General features: G+C 24.5%; 2 protein-coding genes across 2 annotated transcripts; one reads left to right on the plus strand and one right to left on the minus strand.

Annotated features, from left to right (window-relative positions):
- Nucleotides 1-2,683: 2,683 nt before the first annotated feature.
- Phum_PHUM430260 (Hepatocyte growth factor-regulated tyrosine kinase substrate, putative) lies at nt 2,684-6,230 on the minus strand (the record flags this gene model as incomplete). Its single annotated transcript, XM_002429315.1, has 12 exons — nt 2,684-3,165; nt 3,257-3,482; nt 3,564-3,815; nt 3,899-4,083; nt 4,200-4,407; nt 4,489-4,659; nt 4,712-4,729; nt 4,778-5,036; nt 5,119-5,243; nt 5,335-5,484; nt 5,601-5,863; nt 6,146-6,230. 12 exons carry the CDS (start codon nt 6,228-6,230, stop codon nt 2,684-2,686), a joined length of 2,424 nt encoding a protein of 807 aa, XP_002429360.1.
- A 702-nt stretch (nt 6,231-6,932) lies between these two features.
- Phum_PHUM430270 (chromatin regulatory protein sir2, putative) lies at nt 6,933-9,826 on the plus strand (the record flags this gene model as incomplete). Its single annotated transcript, XM_002429316.1, has 6 exons — nt 6,933-7,037; nt 7,481-7,794; nt 7,873-8,044; nt 8,121-8,357; nt 8,437-8,986; nt 9,300-9,826. The coding sequence occupies 6 exons, from the start codon at nt 6,933-6,935 to the stop codon at nt 9,824-9,826; spliced, it is 1,905 nt and encodes a 634-aa protein (XP_002429361.1).
- Between the last annotated feature and the right edge of the window lie 16,915 nt (nt 9,827-26,741).

Raw genomic sequence — 26,741 nt, forward strand, 5'->3', positions numbered from 1 at the left:
AAGGACGCATATTTTTATTATTATTATTATTATTTTTTTTTTTTGTAAAGTAATAAAAAACTGAATTAATAGTAATAATAATTTTTTTTTTTAAATTTATTTTTCGTCGCGCGCATTATTTATTTATTTTTTTTATATTTATTTATTTATTAATTAATAATCTATAGAATTTTCGTCATCCATAACGTATAAATAAATAAATAAATAAATAAATAATGAATTTCAACGCACGTTCAAAACAAAATATTTACAAACTCAAACTTTTTTTTTTTTTTTTTAAATTTGGTATCACTGTCGAAAAATAATTTTCGTTTTAATATAATTTATTAAAAAACTTATTAACGTTATTAACTTAATCGTTTATCAAAACAAAATTATTATTATTAACAAAAAATTTAATAAAATTCTATATAAATTTTTTTTCTTATTCCTCATTATAAGAAAAATAATTAAAAAAAAAAAAAAAAAAAATTCGTTACTTTTGTTTTTTCTTCTTCGTAAATATAAAAATAATTTCGTCGGCTTTTTTTTTGTTGTCTATTTACTAAAAAAAAATATACACATATATATATATATATTTTATTATACATCTTAAAAGTTTTTTTTTTTTTTTTTATACACGCGACAAAAGGAATACAAAAAAAAAATATTTTTTCAATTTTTATTTATATATATATAATATTTTATTATTATTATTATTTATTTTTTGTTTTCATTGACTGTTAAAAAAAAAATTTTTTTGCTCGAAAGTATATGTAAATATTATTATTATTATTATTACTATAGATTTCCTTAAGTACATTTTTTTTTTTTTTTTTAGATAGAAAAGAAAATAAGTGAAAAAAAAAAAAGGGAAAAATGAAATCGGCATATGGATGTTGTTCTTTAAGAGTAGGATGTTACGTCGCGGCTGCCGTATTAGTAGTCGAAGTACTTTTTGGTTTCATCGTTGGTGGCATAAGCTACTACGGTAATTTCGATATCGAGCGTAATTTTTTTTATTATATATTCTTATTATTTATATACATATATATTTTAATTTAATAAATAAATTAATAAATAAATATTTATTTATTACTGTTTGCAGGAGTACCCTTTGCTATATTACAATTTGCCGTTATGGTAGCATTAATCGTTTTGATCGTACTCGGTGCCTATAAGGTAAGTTAATAACAAACTAAATAAATTTTTTTTTTTTTAATGTATATTTATTTATTTATTTATTTTTTCTTTTCTTTTTTTTTGTCAAAAGGAAAATCAACAATTAATGTTAGCATGGGTCATAGTTTTTTTAGTTTATTTAATTCTTTATGTTATTTTATCCGTTTTTTACATCTTGTATTCTTTTACCCGTGAAGAAAACGATTCGACGCTCATAGGAATTACATTGATAATATTATTTATCATTGGACTCGGTAAGTAAATCATTTTATTATTATTATTATTATTATTTTCCTTTATGTATTTCTTCATGTTTTTCTTTTTTCTTTTTTTTTTTTTCCAGCTATTTACATTTTATTATTTTTCATCGGATATTTTTATTATAAAGAATTAAAAGCGTAAATAAAAAAAAAAAAATAATTGATCGTCATCGGGGACTCCCCTTTTTTTTTTTTTTACTATATAAATAATACAAATAATATATGTAAATGAAATAAACGAATTAATAACTCGATAATCGCTTTTTTTTAAAAATATTATTAACAATACTAAACGTTAGAAATTATTAAAATTATTTTTCTGACTTTAATAAAATTTAACTTATCATAATAATAATAATTAATTAGTCTTATTAAAATAATTATAATTAGAAATTTTTATTGATCGTCTCCCAGAAAAAAAGGAAATTAATAAATTTTTTTATTTTTAATACTATTATTATTATTAGCAACAATTTTTATTCAAGCGTTAAAAATATAAGATTTGTTTTTTTTTTCTTTTTGAAAAACTCACCAAAGTAAATAATCATTTAATAATTTAATTATATATATATATATATTTAGATATAATAATGATATTTTTTAAGTACTAATTAAAAAAAAAAATTAGAAAAGTATAAGAAGAACTTATATACGATTCATAATAAAATTTACTTTTTGCTTTTTGGTCAACCGAGTATAAAAAAAAATACAAATAATTTTTGTTTTTATTATAAAATCCCCCCCCCCCAAAAAAAAAAAATTTTTTTTTTTTTCAAATCGAAACTTTCCGTGAATTTGATGATGTTGCTCGACAATTTTTTTTTTAAGAAATATTTTCTTTATTAAATAATCATATTATATATAATTTAAAATAATCATTATTAAAAAAAAAAAAAAATTACTTGTTTTTCTTTTCTTTTTCTTTTTTTTTTAAACTAACAAACTACTGTGGTATAAAAAGTAATAATAAAAATTTTTTTAAAATTATTTTTTATCAAAAAATGTAATAATAATAATAATAATAATAATAATAATAATATTTACGTCAGCATAATATTCACTGAACTTAGTAGTAGTAGTAGTAGTAGTAGTAGAAAATCATTTTTTTTATTTCTCTATAATTATAACAAATAATAAATGTTAAGTCAGAATGATAACGATTATACATATATATGTAAATATACGAGTGATAAGCATTTTCTATGATAAAAAAAAAATAAACTATACATCCGTTGAAAAATAATAATAATAATAATAAAAATTTAATCGAAGCTAATCAATTCTCCGGTGCTCCCCGAATGACTTTGTTCACCTCCGGGAGGAAGTTGTTGAAATTGTTGATGTGAACTTTGCGATCCGACTTGTGGTAAAACTGCAGGCTGATTATTTTGAATTTCTGGCATTTGACCTTGTTGTAATCCCATGTTCTGAGAAGGAATTGCATTTATTGGGTGTCCTGGCAAAACCCTGTGTTGACTCCCTTGGAGAGCTAAATTTGGAATCGTTACTCCGGCGGAAGGCATACTCATGTTTGCCCCGGGTCCCGTTGTTATCGGCAAACTCTGGGTCGCGTTTGGAGATAAATTCATTTTTAAAGGAGCACTTCCGGGCATCGCAGGATTTGGCATCACGTTGGAACCCATACCGACGTTAATAGGCCCGTTCGGAGGCATTATTAATGATTGCGTTTGAGAAATTAAAGAATTAGGACCCGAAGTTGGATTTTGAACAGGTAAGGGAATTCCTAGAAAAAAAAATTATTATTATTATTATTTAAACGTAAATTATTAACACTATTTTTTTCTTAATTACAGAGAGCCTCCTTATTAATTTACCGTTGAAATTGGGTTGCATTTGAAGTGGATGCATTTGAGGTAGCGGCACATTGACCATGGGCCTCGGCTGATTGGGTTGAATGCTTGGTATTCTACTTGGACCCATGGGAGATGAAACCGGCCCCCGAGGAGCTATTAATGAATGTGGACCTGAAGGCGGCATACTTGTAGGAGGTATGATACCTTGTGGCATCATTCCCGGTACGTGAGGTTGATGAGTGGCTTGCTGCGATTAAAAATAAAAATTTTAAAATTTTTCACTTTAAGATTATAATCGAGTTATTTCGATAAATTAATTTGTACAAACCGGCTGCGGAACATTTGATGAAGAAGGAGGAATTTGATAACCAGCCGCGGGATTACCAGCGGGTAAAGATTGATACTGTTGCCCGAATTGGTGAGTAGGTGATGGCATGGCAGGACCTTTGGAATCCCATCCTGGATATCCCTGAGGCATTCCCAAAGAACCCATTAAATAATGCTGTTTTTGCTGTTCTTGCCTCATTTGTAATTCTCTTTCTTGTTCTTGCATTTTCTGAATAGCTAATTGCCTTTGATACTAAAATTTAAAAAAGAAAGAATAAAAAAAAAAAGGTTAATTTTAGAAAAAAAAAAAACAAACGTAAAATTACAAATTTTTACCTGTAAATATTCTTGTTTTCTCCTCCTCATAATTTCTAATTTTTGAGCCATTTGCATTTGTTTTTGACGTTCGGCTTCTTCAGCTTCCCTCCTTAATTTTTCCCTGTGCTCATCCCTCAACGCATCTAAAGCCATCATAGCATCCTTAACTTGAGCCAACTTATCTTGAAGGCCCTCATAATAAACTAAATTAAAATTTAAAATTATAAAAACAATTTTAAGCAATGATACAAAACAAAAATTTTTAATTAAAAAATTGTTTTTTTTTTTTTTTTAGTGTTTTAAAAATATGTAACTCAACCTCTAGAATCGTCTTGTTGCCGAATGTATCTTAATAAAGTGGAATGGTTCATTGTAACATTCATAAATAATGTCTGAACAGAGGAATCATTAGAGATACTTCTGCCACGGCTAGAATTGGATTTCATTCTGTTGACAAATATTTCAACCTGGGATTTCAGGTAAGACACAAAATCATCCAATTCAGATTCAATTATTTCACCATTTTCCTACAAGTCAATTTTTAATATGAAGTAGAAAAAAAAAAAAAAATTAAATAATTCATCATTTTCAAACTTTAAATTTCTAACCAATTGATGGGTAGGAGTAGTAGGTGCACTAGGAGGACCACCAGGACTTGATCGAATATGAATGGGACTAGATTCCTTTTTAACAGCCTTTTCCTCTGCTTGACGTTTCTCCCAATAAGAACGATTTAAATACCTTGCAAGTTCTGGATCTTCATCTTCTTCTTCTTCTTTCTGAAAAATAAATATACAATAAATAAAAATAATACAAAAATTTCTAATAAACGAACTTAATGAGAGCAAACTTAATAAAAATTTAATAAATATTATATATATAAAAAATAATATTTACAATGATTGTAGGTGATTTTTTTGAAGTTGTATTGTTAAATATTTCATTTGTGATCATTGCCTTCTTTTCTTTTTCTTTTTCCTTGGCTTCGGCTTCTGATTGAGACAATGCAAGTGCTAATTGAAATTCTTCCTCTTCTTTCAATTCATCATCGGTTTTTTTCGGTTTTGAAGGTTGCGTTTTGAGAGCTGATGAATTAGGTTGAAAATCTGAATGAAATGGTTCATTATCTAATTTTACTTGTGGTGCAGAACTAGGTCTAAAAAGAGAAAATAGTTTATATTTTTTTTTTTTTTTTATAAGAATGTGTTAAGGTTTTCTCTTAACTACAATAAACTTACTTGCTATACTTTTCATAACATGCTTTGCATACTCTCACTTCCTTTTCAATTCCAAATTTTGGTAAAGTAGTAGTGTTTGAAGAGCAATCTGAACAAAAAACATTTCCACAAGCTCTACAGTGATGCTAGATAATAATGAAAAAGTATAAATTTAGTTTACTTTTAGACTTGAATAAATTTAAAATAAAAAATCCTAATTTAAAAATTTTGTTTTACCTTCCTATTCATAACACCAAAAGCGACACGACAACGATTACATTCTGATGCATCTACCCATTCAGGAGCAGTATGTGCCACAAACATTGCATCACTTTCTTTTAAAGGGGGAAATTTATATCCCTCAGTTTTCATTATGTTTACCATTTCCTATAATAATATTGTTGTTATTAATAATTATTTATTCTTTTTAAACATATAAATATGTTAAATTTATCATTATTTAAACAGAATTTGCAATGGTTGAAATTTTAAAATAAAAATACCTGTACTGCTCGATATTTTAAATTTGATCGAAAGGCAAATGCCCATGCCTGAATCAATTCTACCACCTTGGCTTTTACTTGATCATGGGTTGTAGTTTTTACTAACTCTTGCAGCTGCTCCATAAAAGCTTTTGTAGCAATTTCATCATGAACAAGATGGCCACAATTTTTTACAACTGATTCCAAAACCAATAATGCAAATGTAGCAACATGTGGATTATGATTTACTATTTTTTTTTTTATATTATTTAATGCTACTTTCACTCTAAAAAAAAACAAAAAAATGAATTACGACAAATCAATCGGTCACTAAATTAAGAAGTCTTCCCTGTGAATGATTTTTTTCTTTACACAACATTGTGCAATCAAATTTTAAAAAAATTAATCTTTAATTTTATTTAATAAAAAAATCTTTAACAAAGGTTTAGGTAAAAGTTTCAAAAATAAATTTTACCACAAAGAATTTCATATTAATTTAATATGAATAACGTGTAATACATTGTCAATTGAAAACAACAAATAAGAAAAACCAGCTTTGGTGGTACTTAAAGAGTGTAAATTACTGTATAAATTTACTCTTGACGAATAATAAAAACTTACGGTACATCCCCTTGTCTGATAAGATCGCATATTTGCAGAATGGTGGGCCAGTCAGGTTCTAGTAGTAAATTAGAGGTAGCTTTGTCTGTGGAATAACCATAATAATAATTAATATATTAACACAAAATTGCAAATACAAAAAATATAGTATAGTTTTATACCTAAAAGCCTATCAAAATTTGATGTTTTAAACATTATTTAAATAATATAAAATAAGTATAGACCCAATATTTAAATATATGATAAATTTTTAATATCAGCTGAGGATGACAAACGAGTGACGTCACCGGCACCTATGTTGCCATTTAAGTAATTTTTTAATAATTTTAATAGTAAATGTTAAAAAAATTATTTTTTATTCTAAAATTAAAGTTTTGTTCATATGATTTTAAACTCAATACCATTAAAATAACTCAAGATTAGTTTATGATAATTATAATTCTAAAAAAAATGTTTTTTGTAAATTTTTGCTGTTGACAATTCAGTAAAGCTTTAATTAAATAAACTATTATCGAATCAATAAATGTTTTGTTAATTATAGAAAATTGTAAAAAGCTAAAATATTTAATATTTAACAAAAAAAAAAATTGTAATTAAAAAAAAAATAATAAAAGCTTTATATACTGAAAGTTTTGAAACTAAGGTTTGGCAACATTGCATCTAGACGTCTGGGGTTTTAATATTAATTTAAGTACCAACGCTCAAGTAATTTACATTTTATGATATGTTAGAATGTCTATCAATAGTAATTCAGGAAATTATACCAGATTAAGAAGAAAAAATTCTAAAATTGTTACTATTTCTGCTGAAAAAGAGAGAAATCTATCTATTAAAAAGGTTTGTTAAGTATAATTTTTTTTTGGTAATGTCATTTTTTAATTTGTGCAAGTAAACAGAATTAATTTTTTGTTATAAAATCAAATTATTTATTCAAAAAATTTTTACAAATATAATGTAAAAAACAATATTGAAGTAGAATACCGTCTTTTATTTTATTCTCATTCATTAAAAACAGTCTTAAATTTGTAAAAATTGCAATTAATTTTTCTAATTTAAATTTTTCAATTAAATTTTTTACAGTAAACCTTAGTAAATATGTTAAATTTGTTGAAGGTGTTACATTTATTATTACATTATTTCAGGCAATATATTTTTTTTAAAAAAATTTGACACTTGTCTAAAATTATGTTATTGAATTAAATTAGTTTCTATTGAACATTTTTCAATGACTTGAGTATATTTTTATTAGTGTTATTTACTTATGTATTACTTTATTTCAGGTATCGATCATCCTTCAAAAAGATGAATCAAAAAGAACTAAAGAGGAAAAAGAATTACTTTTTAATTACTCTGAAATAGTGAGAGAAGCATCAATTAGAATAGAAAACAGAAAAAAAATTAAGGAGAGATTAAAAGAAATTGAAGACACTGAAGTAGTTTTAGATGATAAGTGTAAAAAATTAGCTGAAGCCATATCAAAATCAGAATATCTGGTTGTTTATACTGGAGCAGGAATCTCGACAGCTGCAAGAATTCCAGATTACAGAGGAGCTTCTGGAATTTGGACGCTATTACAGCAGGGAAAAGATATAGGGTATTTTTATTTTATTATTATAACATAAATAAAATAATAACAATACTAATTTTCTTTTAAAATTTTTTTTTTAATTAGTACTCATGATCTCACTCAAGCTGATCCTACATATACTCATATGGCATTGTTTCAATTATATTCACAAGGAAAATTAAAACATATTGTATCTCAAAACTGTGATGGTCTACATTTAAGAAGTGGTCTTCCAAAAAAAGCTTTATCTGAAGTTCATGGCAATATGTATATAGAGGTATAAGATCCATTTCACTTTGATGTATTTTTTTTGGTTAATAAATTTTTTAAAATTTTTTAAATGAATTTTTTAGGTTTGTAGGTCTTGTCGTCCCATAATGGAATATTTAAGAAATTTCGACGTAACTGAAAACACAGCTCGCTACAGTCATAAAACAATGAGAAAATGTTACAAGTGCAATTCATCTCTTGTCGATTCTATAGTACATTTCGGTGAAAGGGGAAACTTACCATGGCCCTTAAATTGGAAAGGGGCTTGTAAGGCTGCAGAAAAGGCTGACATGATTCTTTGCATAGGTTCAAGTCTAAAGGTAAGTTTAATTTTAATTTATTTGTGTTTTTTCGCAGCTTCTGACTGATTTTTAAAAAAAATATATTTTTTGATATCAGGTTTTGAAAAGATATCCTTGGTTGTGGTGCATGGACAAACCGGCAAAACGACGCCCCAGCATTTACATAGTAAATTTACAGTGGACTCCTAAAGATTGCCAAGCCATTATTAAAATAAATGGAAAATGTGATATTGTTATGGAAAAACTAATGAAACACTTGGCAATAACTGTTCCTAAATATTCTAGAAATTCAGATCCCATTATAGAGCATGCAACTGACTTGTGCAAAGAAGAGCAACACACAGCGAATAGACCATTTCTTACCAATATAAAAACAGAGTCTATTGATTTTAAAGAAATCAAAGTGGAAAAGTGTGTCAATGAAGGGAATAATGAAATTTTCGATTGTAGTGCAATAAGTGAAGAAAATATAAAAAAAGAAAAAATTGAATCTTGTGTTACGTCGTGTAAAAAAGAAGTACTCATAGATACTGGACAAGGAGAAAATGTCAATTACATAAAAAAAGAACTTATCGTTATAACAATTAAATCAGGAGATGATTTTAAGGACTGCTGCCCATTGTTTAAAGATAATCAAAATCATGACTGTGATTGTCCTAATTTTATCGACGAACAAAATGATATTCCCGTCATTATAGAAAATGATGATGCTCTAGTTTTAAATAATTCAGAGGACTCATTAGTTAAAAAAAATAAATTAAAAACTTGCAATGTATCTGTGACAAATCCAGGAAAAGAAAAAATTAAAAATAATTCCGTCCCAAATAATAATAATAAAATTGGTAAAAAGAATATTTATATTTTATACATTTTTTTTTTGTTACATCAGCACTTTAATACTGCTAAGCAAACAAGAAAAGTATTCTAATTTTCGTTATTTGCTTCTTTTTTTTTTTGTAGGTGATTCAAATGACGTGCCAATGTTATTATCAAATAACGATAGCGATCTCAAAAATGGTAACAAGCATTTAAAAAGAATGAGGGATTTGGATGAAGCGGAAAACGATAATAAAAAAACAAAATTAAACAATTTGCCTCGGGGTGAAAAGAGGAGTCAAAGTGAAATTTTTTCGGATAATTTAAAAAATACTCAGTCGGTAAAAGATGCTCAAAAAAATGAGACTAAAAATAGCAATAAAGAGAAAAAAAATAAAACGGAGCCGCCGGATAAAAAATTGGATTTGAAAGAAAGTCTCAAATGCGAATTTTGTTCGGAACGTTTCTTATCAAAATCTTGTTTGTTTTACACAAAAAGAAAACCGTTTTTTAAAGATGACGTACCCGCGTGCGATTGTTGTTCCAGCGGTGAAGAAGAATTGGACGGGGAAGATTTCGACGAGAAAACAAACAACGATTTGCAAAAAGTATCCGTTAATCCCGGTTGGTACGGTAAAGGTATCCGGAAAAACGTGAGAAAAAAACGGTAGCCCAAATAATTAGTCGACTCAAGTATTGTTTTTGTTGGTTTTTTCCACCCCCACCCTTCACCCCCCTTCTCTTCGTATTTAGGGTTTTTATTTTTTTTCTCCCTTCGTCGTTATAATTTAATTGTGATTATTGTTGTGTATTTTGTATAAGTGAATTATTATTATTATTATTATTATTATTATTGAAAAATAATAAATAAATAAATAAATAATATAAATGAAAAAATAAAATATTAATTATTAAAATTTTTCCAGATAAAAAAAGTATTTGATAAGTTAAATGATAATAATAATTATTATTATTTTTATAAATATTGTCAAGGTAAATAATTTAATTAATTTTTACCTGAGTTTCCCTACCACTCACCCTCCATACCACCATACTCTCCCACGCCCTAACCCCGTAACTACCCTTAACAAACTCATCCCTTAGGAACTTGGCGTCCCTTCATCACCATGGAATCTAAATAATCAATATCAACTGTATATTTGAGTCAAATAAAATTATATAAAGAAAGGTTTTTCTATTACAGATTAAATATGTCAACTAGTCTTTTAATAAAAAAAAAACCAATTGAGAAAGAGCGTCGGCAATTTAAGAAAATAATACAAAATATAATATTTTCAATGGGGAAATATATTTTTATTAGAAAAAAAAAAAGAAAAAAATGAAATATCGAAAAGGAAGATGGGGTTTTCAACGTTTTGGGAATCAATGACGAAAACCTTCTTAAATTTTGAACTATATTTGATTGTAGGTTAAACTGTAAGAACCGTTTTTACGTATTCGAAAAAAAAAAAGGTTTAATAAAATGTATTAATTTAAAATAATAATAATAATAATTTATATCGGTTTCGAAATTTAATTTATTTAATTATTTATATATTTTATAAGTGACATTATCATTAATATTTTAATAATAATAATAATATTTGTTTGATATATTACAATACAAGTGTACCAATAAAAAAAAGGGAAAAATAATTTCTAATTGATTAGTTAGTATTATTATTTTTATTAGTAAAGTGAATAATTATTATTATTATTATTATTGTGATTGATCTGTGATTATATTTAATTATTTGAAATTTATATATATATAAAAAAGAAAAGCGGATATTTAAATTTAAAAAGAAAAACATTTTGTGATATGTAAGGTAAGAAATAAATTATTATTATTATTATTAACACAGTTTTGGACTGAGTTAATTTATTTGTATTTAAATAAAAATTAAATTATTTATAGAAATGATTATTATTATTATTATTATTATTAATTAAATAAGCCGGGTAATTAATTGATTTTTTCTTTAAATGGATGGATTCTTTTACTTTTTGTAAAGGTTTAATAATAATAATAATAATAAGTCATTTTGTTTAATTTTTATAGTTGTTACAAATTATGGTTAAATTTTTGTAATAATAATAATAATAAAATCATGAATATTATTATTATTATTTAAAAAAATGTGTCAATAGTATGTAAAATATCTAATGTGGGGGCTTGGGGGGAGGGGAAAGGAGGGAAAATATAAAAATCAATTAATTATTTTCTTTTTTGAAACATGTAGAAAAAGAAAAACATTATTAATTTTTATAAATTATTTTAAATAATATTTTAAATGTTGTACATATTTTTATTACTTTTTTTTTTTTTGAATGAATGAACTTAATTGCAGTTTTTTTTTTTTTTTATTAATTTGATTCTTATTTAAGTAAAATAAGAGTAAATTTTATGGAAATTTTTTTTGTTGATGATGATGATGATAATCACTAGAGTATTTAACATTAAAATTAAATTTAAAATACTTATAATTTTTTTTAAAAGAAAGTCATTAATTAATTTGTTTTTTTTTTTAAAAACTTGACGTTTTCATCATTAAATTTAAAAAAAAAAAAATTTTAATTTTTTTAATTTGTTGTAATCAAGGAAATCAAAATTTTTCATAATGATGATTATGGTTTTGAAAAAAAAAATCTTTAAGTGAATAGTTAATTATTATACTTTTCCTTAACAAAATAATATTTTATCGGGAAAAGGATTTTTCCAAGAAGGTTTATTTATTTTAATTCCAAGGAGGTAAATAAAATTACATTTTATTATTTTGTTATAAGCTCTTTTTTTTTTTAAAAAGTGAGTCAATTAAGGAAAATTTACGTTATGAGTAAGGATTAATATTTATCACTGTTAACTTCTGCACTCTATCGTTTAAAATAAAAACTAAAAAATTTATAATATTGGCAACACTGTACGGGTGACATGTATCAGAGACGCGTCGTATTTCAACAACTACAGCTGGTTGTTGTTCTACTAAAGTAAAAAAAAAATGTGTAAAATATTTAATTTAAAGTGAAATTTTTTTTTATTTCTTAACAAATAACTTTATATAATAATTAATTTTATTTTAGTGTGAATCGTTAATTAATTTTAAAATTATTTCGGTATAATTAAATGTAGAAAATTTGAGATTTTTACATTAGTTACAAAGTGAATATGAATGTTTTGGTTGTAAAGTTGGCCCTGAATTAACGTAATACTTGTCATGTGCATATAAAAAAATTTTTTTTCATGTAAACGAATTTTTTTTACTTATTACATATAGAAAATAATTAGAATCTTGCCAAATTATAATTAATTTAGATTTAAAAAAAATTTTTTTTATACATTGTGTTAAAATCTTAAATAATTTTTTTTTTAAAACATGAAACCTGAGGACTTTGATGTTGTGGTAAATGGTAAATAGGATCCGTTTTATAAAATGGCGGAATGTTAGTGTATTTTTTTTTTTTTTTTTGTATGCACATGAAAAGAAAATAATAATTATTCGTTTGAGAAGATAATATAATAGAATAATCATGAGAAAAATAAGCGGTAAGTTTTTTAAAAACATTAATTTTTTTTCTTTTTTTCAAATTTTTAAAAAAAAAAAAAAGGGTGAATAGTTTTACCGCCAATAATAATAATAATGTTTTTGATTTTGTCAAAAAGTAAATTTTTTTTTAAAAATAATATTTCAGACATATATTTTATAATTTATTTATCGTTTAATACTTTTGAGATGTTATCTTATATAATTAGTATTTAAATAGCTTTTTATTCGAATGACATCACTGGTTATTTTTCCTATGTTGCATAAAAAATTTACAACTTTTAAATTATGGTAATTACTATTATTATTATTATTATAATTAATGAAAAACTTATCATAAAAAATTAATTTTTTTTTTTTTTTTCATTAATTAAAGGGAAAAAGCAGTAAAAAAAATTTAAAATTAACCATGCATATATTTTTAAATTGCTTTTTTTATATTAATTATTTTATATTATTAATAATAATCAAACTGGTTTTTTTCCAAAAAAAAAAAAAACGAAGAAGAAGAAGAACTAGTCACAATTTTATAACTTTTTTTTATCAATGCCATAAAAAAAAAAAAAAAATTTTTTTAGGTTTTTGATAGGTTTTAGAAAGGCTTTAAAATATCATATGATATTTTTTTTTTGCCATCATAAAATAATGATGATGTTAATTTTTTTTTTTTTTTTTCGTTTATCACAGGATTATTTTCATTTGTTAAACGATATTTTATAAATTAATTTTTTTGTTTTTTTTTTTTGAAATTTCTAACTTGAAAAGGTTGCAATTTGTGTTTTCGAATATAATTTAAAAAAAAAAAAAAAAATTTAAATCATATTCAAAAAAAATTCATATTATTATGAAATTTCAGCAATAATTTCATATTGCGAATAAAAAAAAAAAAAAGCGATAAATTATTATTTAACATTAAAATATTTTATTTATGTTATCACATAAATAAAATAATATTTACAATGACCTAAAATGCTTATTTAAATGTCAAATCAATGTTTTCTTTTTTTTTTTTTTTTTAACACTTTGTAAGAAAAAACCTTGAACTTGCCCTCTTTTGATTGTATCGACTAAATTTAATATTAATATTATTACTATAGCCTTTTTATATTTGTCCCCTAACTTTTTAACTTTTTTTAATAATTTTTTTATCATTTTTGTTGTTATTATTATTATTATTATTATTATTACGAAGCGTTCAACATTGTATTTATTTAGTATATAAAACTAAATTTTATTAGTTTATTGATATCAAAAAATCAACAATGTTTATATAATAATAATAATAACTTTTTTATACATTATGATTGATGATGTGTAACTAAGGATTTTTTTTTTCTTTTTTTTTTTTTTTAACTCTAAAAGTTGACGATCGGATAAGAATTTTCATTTACTCTTTTTTTTTTTTTTTAAATATATATATATATATATATATATATATATATATATTTATAAATCAAAATTTGAAAATCATAAATCGAAATAAAAGGATAATTATTAACCAAAAAGTTTCAATATTAGTAAATTTGAAAAAGACTAAAACGACGTTATATATTTGCAGGGTTGCCAACAGATGCAATTAAATTTTGTCGTTTTGTCAAATCGTAACGTTGCCGGTATATTCTTATTTATAACGATTAGTTTTTTTTTCTCCCCCATAAGTTAAACATTGTTTTAGGAGGAAAATAAAAAACGTTTATCGTTTTTTAATTTATTTCCCTCCATTATTAAAAAACTTTGTTAAGAAATTGCGGTATATTTGTTTGATTTTTTTTTTTTTTTTAAAAAAAAGATATAATATTTTAATTTCCTTACTGTTTTTTTTTTTTTTTTTTAATAATTGTAATAAAAATAAGGCAAAAAAAAAGAAATTAAATTTTCTCGGATTTAAATTAACTGTTTACGTAATTAATTAAAAAAAAAAATGGCGACGTAATCGTTTGTTACATTTGAATCGGATAAGAAAAGAAAAAAGGAAAAAAAAACAAGAATATAATATAAAAATTAATTACAGGAACTTGATAAAAAAAAAAAGAAGAAAATTGCGTAAAATGTTTTGAAACACGTTAAATTTTTAATATTTAAAAATTAATAATAATAATAATAATAATTATATTCCAAGGTTTTAAGTTTAAATATGTACATAAAGGTAACCAGTGATGTCACGAACTCTGTAAAAAAAAAAAAAAAAAAAATGTGTTGTTTATTTACTTATAAGCTTTTCAAAAAGCTTAAAAGAGCTTTAAAGTGTTGCGGTAATTAATTTTTTTTTATGTTTTTTATGTTTTTATAATATTTACTTGCTAATGGATGACTGAATGACTGACTGACTGACTGACGACTTATTATCATTATTAAATTTTTAAGGTTTTTACTTTAACACTCGGTTTTTTTTGTTTCATTGATTTTATATGAGTTTTCTTATTACAATGTCATTGTCATTGTTTCTCTTCTTTTTTTTTCGTTCGTACATTTCGTGTTTAGTTATTTAAATTTTTGCCGAGAGAAATTGTTTTTCGCTTTGAAGCATTATTTATATTGTTATTCAATTCGAAAAAAATTTGTTTATGTAAATTTTCATTTATTTATTTCTTTAAACAAATTTTTCGGTTTGGAGATTTGTTTTGCCTTTTTTTGTTTTATTATAATTTTTTTCCTTATTATTATTATTATTATTTCGGAGGAATTTATTCAAGAGTAATAATACTTAAATAGCATTGTCATCTCGTCATAGTTTGTAATAATATTTTACAAAACAAAAAACCTTAAATAAGGGGTCAAGGTTGCGAGAGAGAGAGAGAGAGAGAGGTTGCACATACTAATTTTTTGCTTTTTTTTTTTGTATTTTTTCCATTCCATAAAATTTTACATTTGTCGTGAAATTGTCAATTGCACAACATCGTTTACGTGGCTGGCAAATAGTATAATTTTTTTTTTTTTTTTTTTTCCCCAGGTTTCGTCCTTAAATAATTTAAATATGCCCCAATTTAAAAAAAAAAAAAAAAAAAATAATTTCTTTGTGATTTTCCATGGCAACAAAAGGTATAATGACTTTTTTTTTTTTTATTCTATACGAGATTCCGCATTCATATATTGTTCTACAATTATTAATATGAGAATTTCATAGCCTGTTTCGTGACCATGAAAGGTCATAACCGTGGCGTACTTTATTTAAAATTTATCTAGACTTTAAAATGAGTTTGTTCTCTTAAATGCAAATCAATTTTTATGTTTAAACATTATGCGTACGTTGACGATGTTAAGAAAGAAGTTGGTGTTTTATTTTCTCCACCTTCTTCATTTTTAGAGAATGCATTATAATGAAAAAATTTGTGTTGAACATTTTGGCATTTTTTTTTTTTCATAGTTTATTGTACCACTTTATTATTAACACTTTGAACCTCTTATTTTTTGGTTTTTGTTGTACGCGTAAGATAAATTAATCGCCATTTTTTTATAAAGTCCTTTTTTATAAACGCTTTTGAGGTCACAAATTTATTAAATAGGCAAATTTATAAATATAAATTATTTAAATAAAATAAAAATGATTAATTTAGTGGATTAGAGAGAGAGGGGGGGAGGGGGAGTCGTCTCCTCTTGGGGATTTTTATTTACGCTTACGTGAACGTATAAAAATACCTTGAAAATGTTAATTGTAATAATTATAAGTAATATAAACCTATCCTTCAAAGGTTGAATGTAATGTCTACCATTAAATTATTAAAGAAAAAGGGAAAAAATTTGTTGGCAGACATAAAAAAAGAAAAAATTAAAAAGAAAAAATGCATAAACGTTAAATTAATTAATTGGAAGTAAATTTAATTGGTTGTTTTCAGGTATGAAAATTTCGTATCGGTTTTTTTTTTTTTTTTTTTTGATTGACAACTTATTAGTACCTGATTTATTGTCAAATGCCTATTGATTGATAAGAATAGTTTTGCGTTTCAATTAGTTGTTAGCTTGCAACTTTTTTTTTTTTTTTTATTGAGTTCCTCCAAGGTTGAATAATACGTTACGGTTTCGGATTCGAGAGAATTGTTTATTTAACAAACATTTATTAAAATAATTAATAAATATATATTAATAAGTCATGAAGTATCGCTAAAACTGTCATTTCATTAGAGCGAAACAAAAAAAAAAACTATTATTATTATTTTATTTTATTTTAACAATTGATTCGTTTGCAATTTTTTTTTTTTAATTATTAAATTTAATTGTAAAAAAAATAATTAATTGAAATTTATTGTTAATGTGTTGCGTGTTCGTTTGTTTGCTTGTTTGTGAAAAGTGAGACATGATTATTATTATATTAATAATTTGTGATTGTATTCAAAATTATTCTTTTCGAGAATGTTTTTTGTGAGTGTGAACAATAATTATTACGTTGACTATCACGCCCATATTTAGATAGGTTATAACCGTTTTAGATGGATATTAGTTTTCAAAATGAATACTAACCGTAGATCAGTCACTTAGAAATAAACCATTGTGTGAAAAAAGATTATTTTAAATAATAATTAAAAAAAAAGTGGATTTAGAATCCATCAACATTAGCTTACGTGTAATTAGTGTGTGTGTGTGCGCGTTTTTGTTTTGATTTAACTTGAAATTTTTATTATTTTACCGTTTATCTTGTTAAAAAAAAAAAAAAAAAAATGGCCGTTCGTATAAAAACTAAATTCAAACATTCACTTACTTAATTTGAAAAATTAAATTTTATTTTATTTGTAAAGAGAAGGTTATAAGAAAGGAAAAGAAAGTAAGATATTATTAATTTATTGTGAAAAACTTTTTTCAAAGTAATGATTGTTTGAGTCGAATAATTTTTACGTTCTGCATTATTATAAAAAAAATTTTGGGCTGAAGGGCTTTAAAATGTTTATAAAAAAAAAAAAAAAAATTAGGTTACGATTCGTACGTACCGTTAACACTTAAATGAATTTGTTTTTTTTTTTTAAAAAAAATTCTTTTACTTTAAAATACAACTAAAACACATAATTTAAAGAAGGTAATAATAGTAATGATAATAATAGTAATATAATAAATAAAATAAATTTGATATGAGATGTCGTAGAATTAAATTTTAGCTAAACTATAATTTAATGCATAATGAATTTGATGTATTTATTTTTTTTTTGTATCCGACCTCATAATGATAATAAATGCGTACGTTACGTTTTACAATTAGAGTTTTCTGCTATTACTGATCTTTCTAGAAAATATAAAAAAAACCCGCGTCAAATTTTACTTCTCGAATCATTTTGCATTAAAAAAAATAATAATAATAATTGTTATATAAATCTCAATTATCGGTTATCGACTTTTTTTTTTTTTTTTTTTAAAAAAAATAAAAATCGGTGAAACATTAAACGATGAAATAAGTAATTTATATATATATTTATTGATTTTTCATACTTTTATATTATTATTAATTTTAATACGATGTAATGTCGAAGGATGAGGGAAAAAAAAAAAAAAAAACGTTGCGCGTTGTTGTTGTTTCTTTAGTGGTTTTTAATGGATTCCAATACATCTATCATTATTCGTAAGGAGGAGTAAATAATTTTTTTTTTTTTTTTTTTTTTTCGTATTTTCTCGAAGGAGTGAGAGAGAGAAAAAATGATACGTACAAACACCTTTTCCTTCCCTCCAAAAGTTTCTTTTGAGGATTGAGCCTAACCGTTACCCCAAGGTTGCATCTGTCTACAAACATTGAATTGTTTGTTGTCAATCTGTTTAGTTTCAAAAATCCCTTTTTAATAAAAATTTAGGTTTTGTACAAACGTCGTTTTCGTGCACGCGAGCAGCGGGAAAAAAACGGTTTTATTTATATTTCGTATATAAATATATTTTACGGAAATGTGATTCGAGTTAAATCACATAATAATAATAATTCAAGATGGCAATTGAAACGAAATGTGTGTGGCCGGAAGGGGAGGGGGGCGGAAAAAGGCAATTGAGTCTGTTTGTAAAATCTGCGTAAAAATGTCGCAGATTTATTTTGCTAATTATTTATTTTAAATGTGGAAAAATATTTTTATTATAAAATAAATTTTTTTTTTTTTTTTTTTTTTTTCATTTTTTAAAAGCTTGTCACTTTGTTACGTTTGATCAGACAAACCGCCTACTTCGATGAGAAAAAAAAAAAAAAAGAAAAGATTTTATTATTTGTATCTCAAATGCGGAAATTTCTAATTAACTTAATTCGTTTCATTTATTATTAATTAAATTATAAACGGAGTGAGTGAGTGAGTGAGTTTCGTACATCATAAAATTAAAATGAGTTCCATTATTACCAAAATTTTTTTTTTTTAAAGTCGAGAAAAAAAAAAAAAAATTGAAAATTCAGGAAGTTAAACGCGAAACGGTCAACACAACAATAATCTCAGTATTTACTACTGTACCGGATATTGCAATCGAAAATTCGTTTGTTTGTTTATTTAAAGTTCAAGTTTGTTTAATAATATTATTATTATTATTATTCATGAGCGCTTTGTTTGTTTTTAATTTTATTAATTATTAATTTTTTTTTTTGCGTTCGATATTTTCGTTATTTTTTACCCGGGGGGGGGGGTGTCGGTGGCCGTCTAATAATGTTATTGAACTCTTTTTCCAAAGTCACCCTAGTCGTTTTGTGGTTTTTCGTATTGTATTTACGGTTTGATGATTTTATTTTGTACATAAATAAAATAATTTTTAATTGGCATTATATATATGAAAAGACCATTTTACACGATATACACTTTAGCCTGTTATCTGTAAATAGATATGAAACGGGGGCAATGCACTTTGTTGATGTTTTGGGGAATAATAAAAAAAATTTTTATTTTATTTATTTATTTATTTCGTCCGTTGAAATGAAATTCGCACGTTTCGCTTGGAAAATGAATGAAAATTAGAAAAAGTTTACAAAAAAAAAAAAAAAAAAAAAAGAAAGATATATTTTTTTATTAATTCAATGCCAGCATCCCGCTGAGTAAAAATATCATTTAAGAAAAGCTTTTTTTTTTTTTTTTTTTTTTTTTGCCACCACCATTGAATTTCTAGTTTGGCCGGATTTACCATCTTTTTGTTGGTGTATTGTATTACTCGATGACCTTGCTATAACTTGCTGACTTTAATGTTTCTTGTTTTTGCGTCCGGTTGCCATAAATTGGCCCCTTTTGTTTTAAATAATTATTTTTTTTTTGTTGTTGTTTAACGGTTCGTGCGTCCCTGCAATTTAAGTAAAAAAATTTTTGTTTATTATTTTAAACAGACGAAAACAAATCAGACTCCATTTAAAAAAATTAAAAATTAAAAAAAAAAAATTACGAAGAAATTTATATAATAATAATAAATTAATGATGATGATGATGATGATGTATATTTAATATTTTTATCAACGAACGTGATTTCGATGTAAACACATTAAGGTTAAATAATAATAATAATAACTATTTAAAATTTAAGATTTTTACGGTTATTAAAAATAAATAAAAATTTTTTTTTTTTTTTTAAATAAACCATATTTCAAAGTTGTGAAAACCACTTAAAACTAATAATAATTCATAAATTTTATGAATACGAAGAGTTGGATGAAAAAAAAAAACGCACACGTCAAAATAAATAAAAATAATAACGTTAATAACAAAAAATTTATATTTATATTTTATTCTTATATTTTTTTTTAAGACCGAACGTAAATTTTTATTCAATTTTTTTTATTAATGAGTCGTAATGGATCGATAATAAAAATAAAATAAAAAAATTATTAATAAAAAGTCGCACCTTAAAAAAAAAAAATGGAAGGTTTTGTTTGTTTGTTTGTTGGTTTCCAATAGGGTAAAGAATCGTAAATACCTTCGTAACATGTCGTAACTAACGTCCTCATAACTATAAAACTATATTATTTTTAATCTGGTTAACGCCATTAAGTTTTTTTGTTTTTAAATTTTTAAATAACGTTACGTGGTAGGTAAAATTAATATTAACACAAACACTTGAATATACTGCACGTAAATATTTGGCAAGGTAACAGCGACAACGACAACAACAACAACAACATTGCAATTGAAAAGTTAACAAGTATGCAAAAACATTAAAAAAATGTTTTGTCCTTACAATTTGTTACATGAAAATATTCACACGCACACGCACAAACACACACGTATATTTTATTTATTTATAAATGTTTCTCATTACTTATTGTCAAAAAGTGAAAAATTACAATTTATGTTTTTTATTCGTATTTATAAAAAAAAAAAAAAAAAAAAAAAAAAAAACAAAAACAAAAAACTTGTTTTTAACATTTTTGTTTTTTTTTATTGCAAAAAAAAAAAAAAAAAAAAATAGTTTTAAAATTATCATTATTAATATTAGTATTAATAACATGTACGATTATGTTAGATTATGTTGATAAAATGTACGAATTTTTTTTTAATAATAAAAAAAAATGAAAAGGGGGGAGGGGGAGGGGGAAACGAAAGGAAAAACATTTTTAAAGAAATCGAACAAAAACGTTTATGTTTAGTGAGAAAATAATGTTTCGTAATGTAAAATTGAAAAAAAAATTCAAAATCAGCCATTTTCTTCTCTTCTAATAATTATTGATTCAAATCGTCATGTTTCTAATATTATTTTTCATTTAATGTGAAAAACATAGAAAAAAAAATTTTTTTTTTGTTTGTTTGTTTGTAACAAAAAGTTTGTTTTGTTTTGTAGACGCCAACAAACATTTACATCATGTTTTTTTTAATTTTATTTTTTTGGTGTTTTAAGTATCGATCAAATGAACTGTGGTAGGTAGTCGGGTTCCGTATAACGTCATTGAATGTCACAGGTCACGTACATATTCGCATTGAACTTTTATTTTTTATTTATTTATTTATTTAATTATGTATTTTTTTTTTTTTTTAACGTGATTTCACATTGAAAATTGTAAAGGACGTTTGTTTAAAATTAAAACTTTGATAATACGAACTAGCGAGGGGGGTAAAAAGTTGAAATAAGTTATTATTATTATTATTATTACGTAAATGCATAATAAATTGTACGATGAGATAATTATCTGAAATTGTATGATATATTGCCGACTCCGACTCGCTGCCACCCCCCAAAAAATTTCGTTGCGTACGTTTAGCCATGTGGGAAATGATAAAAATAAGTTATCGTTGTTCCTGAGTGCGTTTGTGTGTGTATATTGTGCGTAGGGCAAACACGCATTAACAGGAAGACGACGCACAGAGAGAGAGAGAGGTTTTTAATAAATTATTTAAACGTTATTCACTTGTCGTTTTTCAATAATAATAATAATAATAAGATCATTTAATGGCATTTGTCCAGCTTTGTATACTCGTTACTTGGTGATAACAAAAATATTTTTATGTATTTTTTTTGAATATCTACTGCTAATTATTATTATTATTATTATGTTGATACAAACAAACGCTCATACTTTTTTTCAGTTTATATTTTTTTTATATCGTATCAAAAATTGTGATTGTATAAAAAAAAAAAAAAACGTTAAACGGTAAATTGTAGCCTAAATGATTTCATTCAACTCATCGTATTTACGATTTTTTCGTAAGAATGAAAGGAAATAAAAATAATAATAATAATAATAATAATAATGAAAATTAAACGGTTGACTTTCGTTAAAAATTTTTTTACCTGTAATGTAAGGTGTTAATTAAGTGCTTTCTGGTTATTACCTACTACGTAAACCCGTAGAAAGAAAGGTTAATAATTAATTATTGTGAATAAAAGAAAAGTTTACAGGAGAAGGATTTAAACGTTCCTTAACCGCGAATGAATGTTTATTGTCTACCTGACCTCTCGCAGTCTCTATTTAAAAGAGTTTTCTTTTTAAAAAGAGATAATGGGATTTTTTTTTTTGAATGAATTTTCTATTGTTTGTCATTTTGTCGTTGACTCGTTCGTAATTTTTATATTTTTATAAATTAAAGAAGAAAGGTCCGTGACTATGACGTGAATTTTTCACGACGATACTTACTTTCAATAATATTTCTTGACATCCTGACACACATAAAAAAAAAATAAGAAGAAGAAGAAGAGCAAAAAAGCAGAAAATGAAAGGAAAAAGGAGAAGGAGAAAAAGAAGAAAATACGTTTGAACTTTGAAACCTCATTGAAATGACGTTTTTTGAACGTGATAAGAGTGAATGATTAGAGAGTTGACGAAAAGCTCGCCATTGTTTGAATTTTTTTTTTAAAAATACGTCCTTGGTTTTTCCTGTTCAAGTTTCCAGAAAAATATGAGTGAGGATGTAAAAATTGTTTTTCCTTTCACTCTTCGGTACGGGAAAGCTTTTTAAAAAATGAAGAAACAAAAGGAAATTGTGCGTTGTTGTTGTTGTTTTAATTATAAAAAGTTTAAAATATTTTGCTTTTTGTTTCGAAAAAAAAAAAAAAAAAAAAAAAATTTGTTTCACTTTGTTTTTGTTTTGTTTTTGATGATTGTAAAACCAGATTTAAAAAATTCTTTTGAATACGAATAATAATTTTTTTTCTTTTATTATTTGTTGAAAAGTTTTTTTTTTTTTTTTTTTTTTTTTTTTATAAAAATGAAAACAAAGGGAAACAAATTTTTTTATTTTTTCCCCCGCTTTGAAATATTAAGGAAAATGATGGAAAAGGAAAATTTAAAAATTTTTACATATTAATATGCTAAAAAAAAAATAATGATAATAATTTTCCTGTCGTTTTTATAAAAAAATCGTACGCAAATGAATTGATGAAATTTAAAATGAAATTAATGCAGTTAAATTTATCGTTTTTAAATCGATACTGAACATATATAATTCGATTAATCGAACGTTTTGGAAACAATGAAATTATTTATTTTAGCGATGGGAAGAGGGAGGGGAGGATGAGAAAAAATTTACGATTCGGGTTGTCCGGTTGGTATGACATGTTGGAAAAAAAAATTTTGAACTCGTTTTTTTTTTGTTTTTTTTTCGCATTTGTTTTATTTTCCATTTTAGATTTTCCATCCGGTAAATAAATAATTCATTAACCTCGTTAATAATTTAATTTAAAAAAAAAAAAAAAAATTTCTTTTTATGAATGTTTGTTTTTTGTATATAACAAATCAGGTACGTCGAATTTTGTCGCTGCTTTTTTGTTTTTTTCAACCCGGAGAATATGACGTGTTAATAATTTTCTCTCTCTCTCTTCCTCTCCCTCTCCCTCCCTCTCTCCCTCCCTCCCCCCTCTCTCTCGGCATCTTGTCTGTTGGATAATTTTTTTTTTTTAATATATGCTCGGTTTAATTATCTTGATTCCCAGAGAAGATGACCGCGGGAGCACGTGCGTGCGTGTAAGTGTGCATTTTTTTTTCTTTCTTCTTAATTGTTCTTCTCGCATATTTTTGCATAAAAATAATAATCGACTCGTTAATTTTACCTCAGTTAAATGTAAACCGGAAAATAAAAGATGAAAATATAATATCGTGAGGGGAAAAGTATAAATAAATTAATGGAAAAATGTTGATTGTAATGATAATACTGATAATAACGTTTGATAAATACAAAAGAAAAAGAAGTATGATGATGATGATGATGACGGTGTCGTTGTTTGGTATTTGATTTTAAACGTGTCTGACTGCTACTTATTATACTACTACTACTACTATTACTACTAGTAGTATTATTTTTTACCTCGTATAAATCTTTTTTTTTTTTTTTTTTTTTAATCTAAACGTCAAGTTGTCTTTCCAGTAAGTTTTCTTTTTCTCTCTTTCTTTCTTTCCGAAATAATAGTCTATTAATTATACGTGAAATATTTAAAGAGCTATAAGGCAAAAAAAGAAAAAAATTTGAAATGATTTAAAAATTATACTTATTCCTAAATAATAGATTTTTTTTTTAAAATGAGGTTTTAATTTAATCACTTTCTTCTTTAAATGTATTTAATACGATCGAAAATCGATAATTTTACCGATTGAAATTGCGAGGGGGGTTATTGGAGGGAAGGGGAAAGAATAATTCGTCGGAATGTTTTTTTGGTGAGGGTTGTTTTGATCTGGTAAATAATTTTTTTAATAAAATTTATTAAAATTGATTGAGCGTAATTGACGTAGGAATAAAATTTATTACATGCATGCGTACATACCATTTTTTCTTTTGTTTTTATTGGTCGGAATCAAATCACTTAACCGCCTAAAGGTTTTAATTTATATGCTGCTGGGTGTTGTTGTTTCATTGTTTTTTTTTTTTTTTTTTTTTTCCTTAATAAATCTCGTCAAATTATATTTAAAAAAAAATTAGACAAAGAGAATGATGAGAAAACGATTGCGATCATCATTTATACGTGTATTTAAAAAAAAAAATTAGCACCTGAAAATGTTTGATAAAAAGTTTTTTCTCTCTCTCTCTCTCTTTCTTTCTCCACGGCTCCCCAAAATTTATTTTATTTAATTTTTTATTAAGTTATTTATTGACAGGAGTGATGTAATGTGTAATCGAGAAAGAAAGAAGGAAAGAAAGAGAAAACTTTTTTAATTTTTTTTGTTTTGTTTTGTTTTTTGGTTAGTGCCACGTGATTCTTTTGTTTTTTTTTTTTAATTAAATTAAAATTTTTTCGACATTATTATTTATTTATTTATTTATTTATTTTTTGTATCGGGGATATAAATTATGTTGTTGCCACGTCTTTTTTTTTTTTTTTTTTTTTTGTTTTTCTTCGACGAAATTTTACCGGGAGATAATTATTAGGAAATGTGTTTTATATAAACACGCATTTTTATTTTTAAATTTAAATTTTTTTTTTTTTTGTAAGCAGAGAATATTTTTTCTTAATTAAAATTGTTTGTAATTATTATTATTATTATTTTTTCGGTTTGAAAACTGTCGAGGAGAATATCGAAAAAAGAAAAAAACGTCATAATGGCGGTTATTATAAATGATTCTAATAATGTTCAGGGGTCGGTAAACCAGGTGTTATCTCGTGTGTGTGTCTGTATATATACGGATAAGGGTGTGGTTTTCATTTGAACCTTTTCATTTTTCCTCTTTATTTCACCCCCCACGTAAAAATCCGGGTGTGTGGAGGGACGAGGGGCGAGGGTAAAAATCCCTTCTATTAGCAAACTTGCTTTTCACGCATCAAATGCAATAAATTTAACTTTGGTTTTACACTCACACACACACACACACACACGCATATATATCAAAATTCGCCGATTTGTTTTTTTTTTTTTTTCCTTTTTCCCCTTTTTTTTCCCTTTTTCTTTTTTTTTCGAAAGGGGAAAAATTTAAATGGTTGATACATTTGTAGTTGCCGGGAGTTTTACGAATTGCGAATGAGTTTAATTTTCTTTTAAAAATTCGATCTTGGATTGGTTACGTTAGATTAATAGCTTGAAGTTTTATTATTATTATTAATTTTTTTGTTTACTTTGAAAATTATTAATGAATTTCGTAATAATTTGCAAACAAATTGAATCAAAGAAATAAATTAAATCGAAATTTAGGCGAAATTATCCTTTGTTTTCTTTTTCTATTGAATTTTTTTTTTTTTTTTTTTTGTGTGTTTGAATTAAAATTCTACATTTTGACAAAAAAAAAAAAAAAAAAAAACGTTATTTTGTTATTGTAATGAAAAATATTCGTGATCGAGCATGAATTTATTATAATCATTGCGATTATTATTATTATTAATATTATTATTTATGCGAAAAACGAAAAATTATTTTTTTTTGAAGTTACGTAAATTACGTAATTTACGCTAAAAATTAATCGGAATGGATTTAAGGGTGAGATATGGTAGGAATATTGACGTCATTTAAAATCGTAAAAAATCGTTTTTAAGAAAGGAACACAAAAATAACAAAAAACAAAAAAAAAAAAATTTTTCAATGGGAAAAATTCCAAATGTGACTCAAAATTTCTTAATGATTTATATTTAATAATGGCGCGCAGCACCAGCCTCTAATTTTAAACGTCAACGGGGTTTTCGTTTCTCTCTCTCTCTCTCTCTCTCTCTCTCTTTCAAATACGGTTAATTACTTTTAATTAATTTAAAAATACAAAACAAAAAAAAAAAA

This window comes from Pediculus humanus, genomic scaffold (assembly GCF_000006295.1).
Source record: "Pediculus humanus corporis 1103172108196 genomic scaffold, whole genome shotgun sequence".
NCBI lineage: Eukaryota > Metazoa > Arthropoda > Insecta > Psocodea > Pediculidae > Pediculus > Pediculus humanus.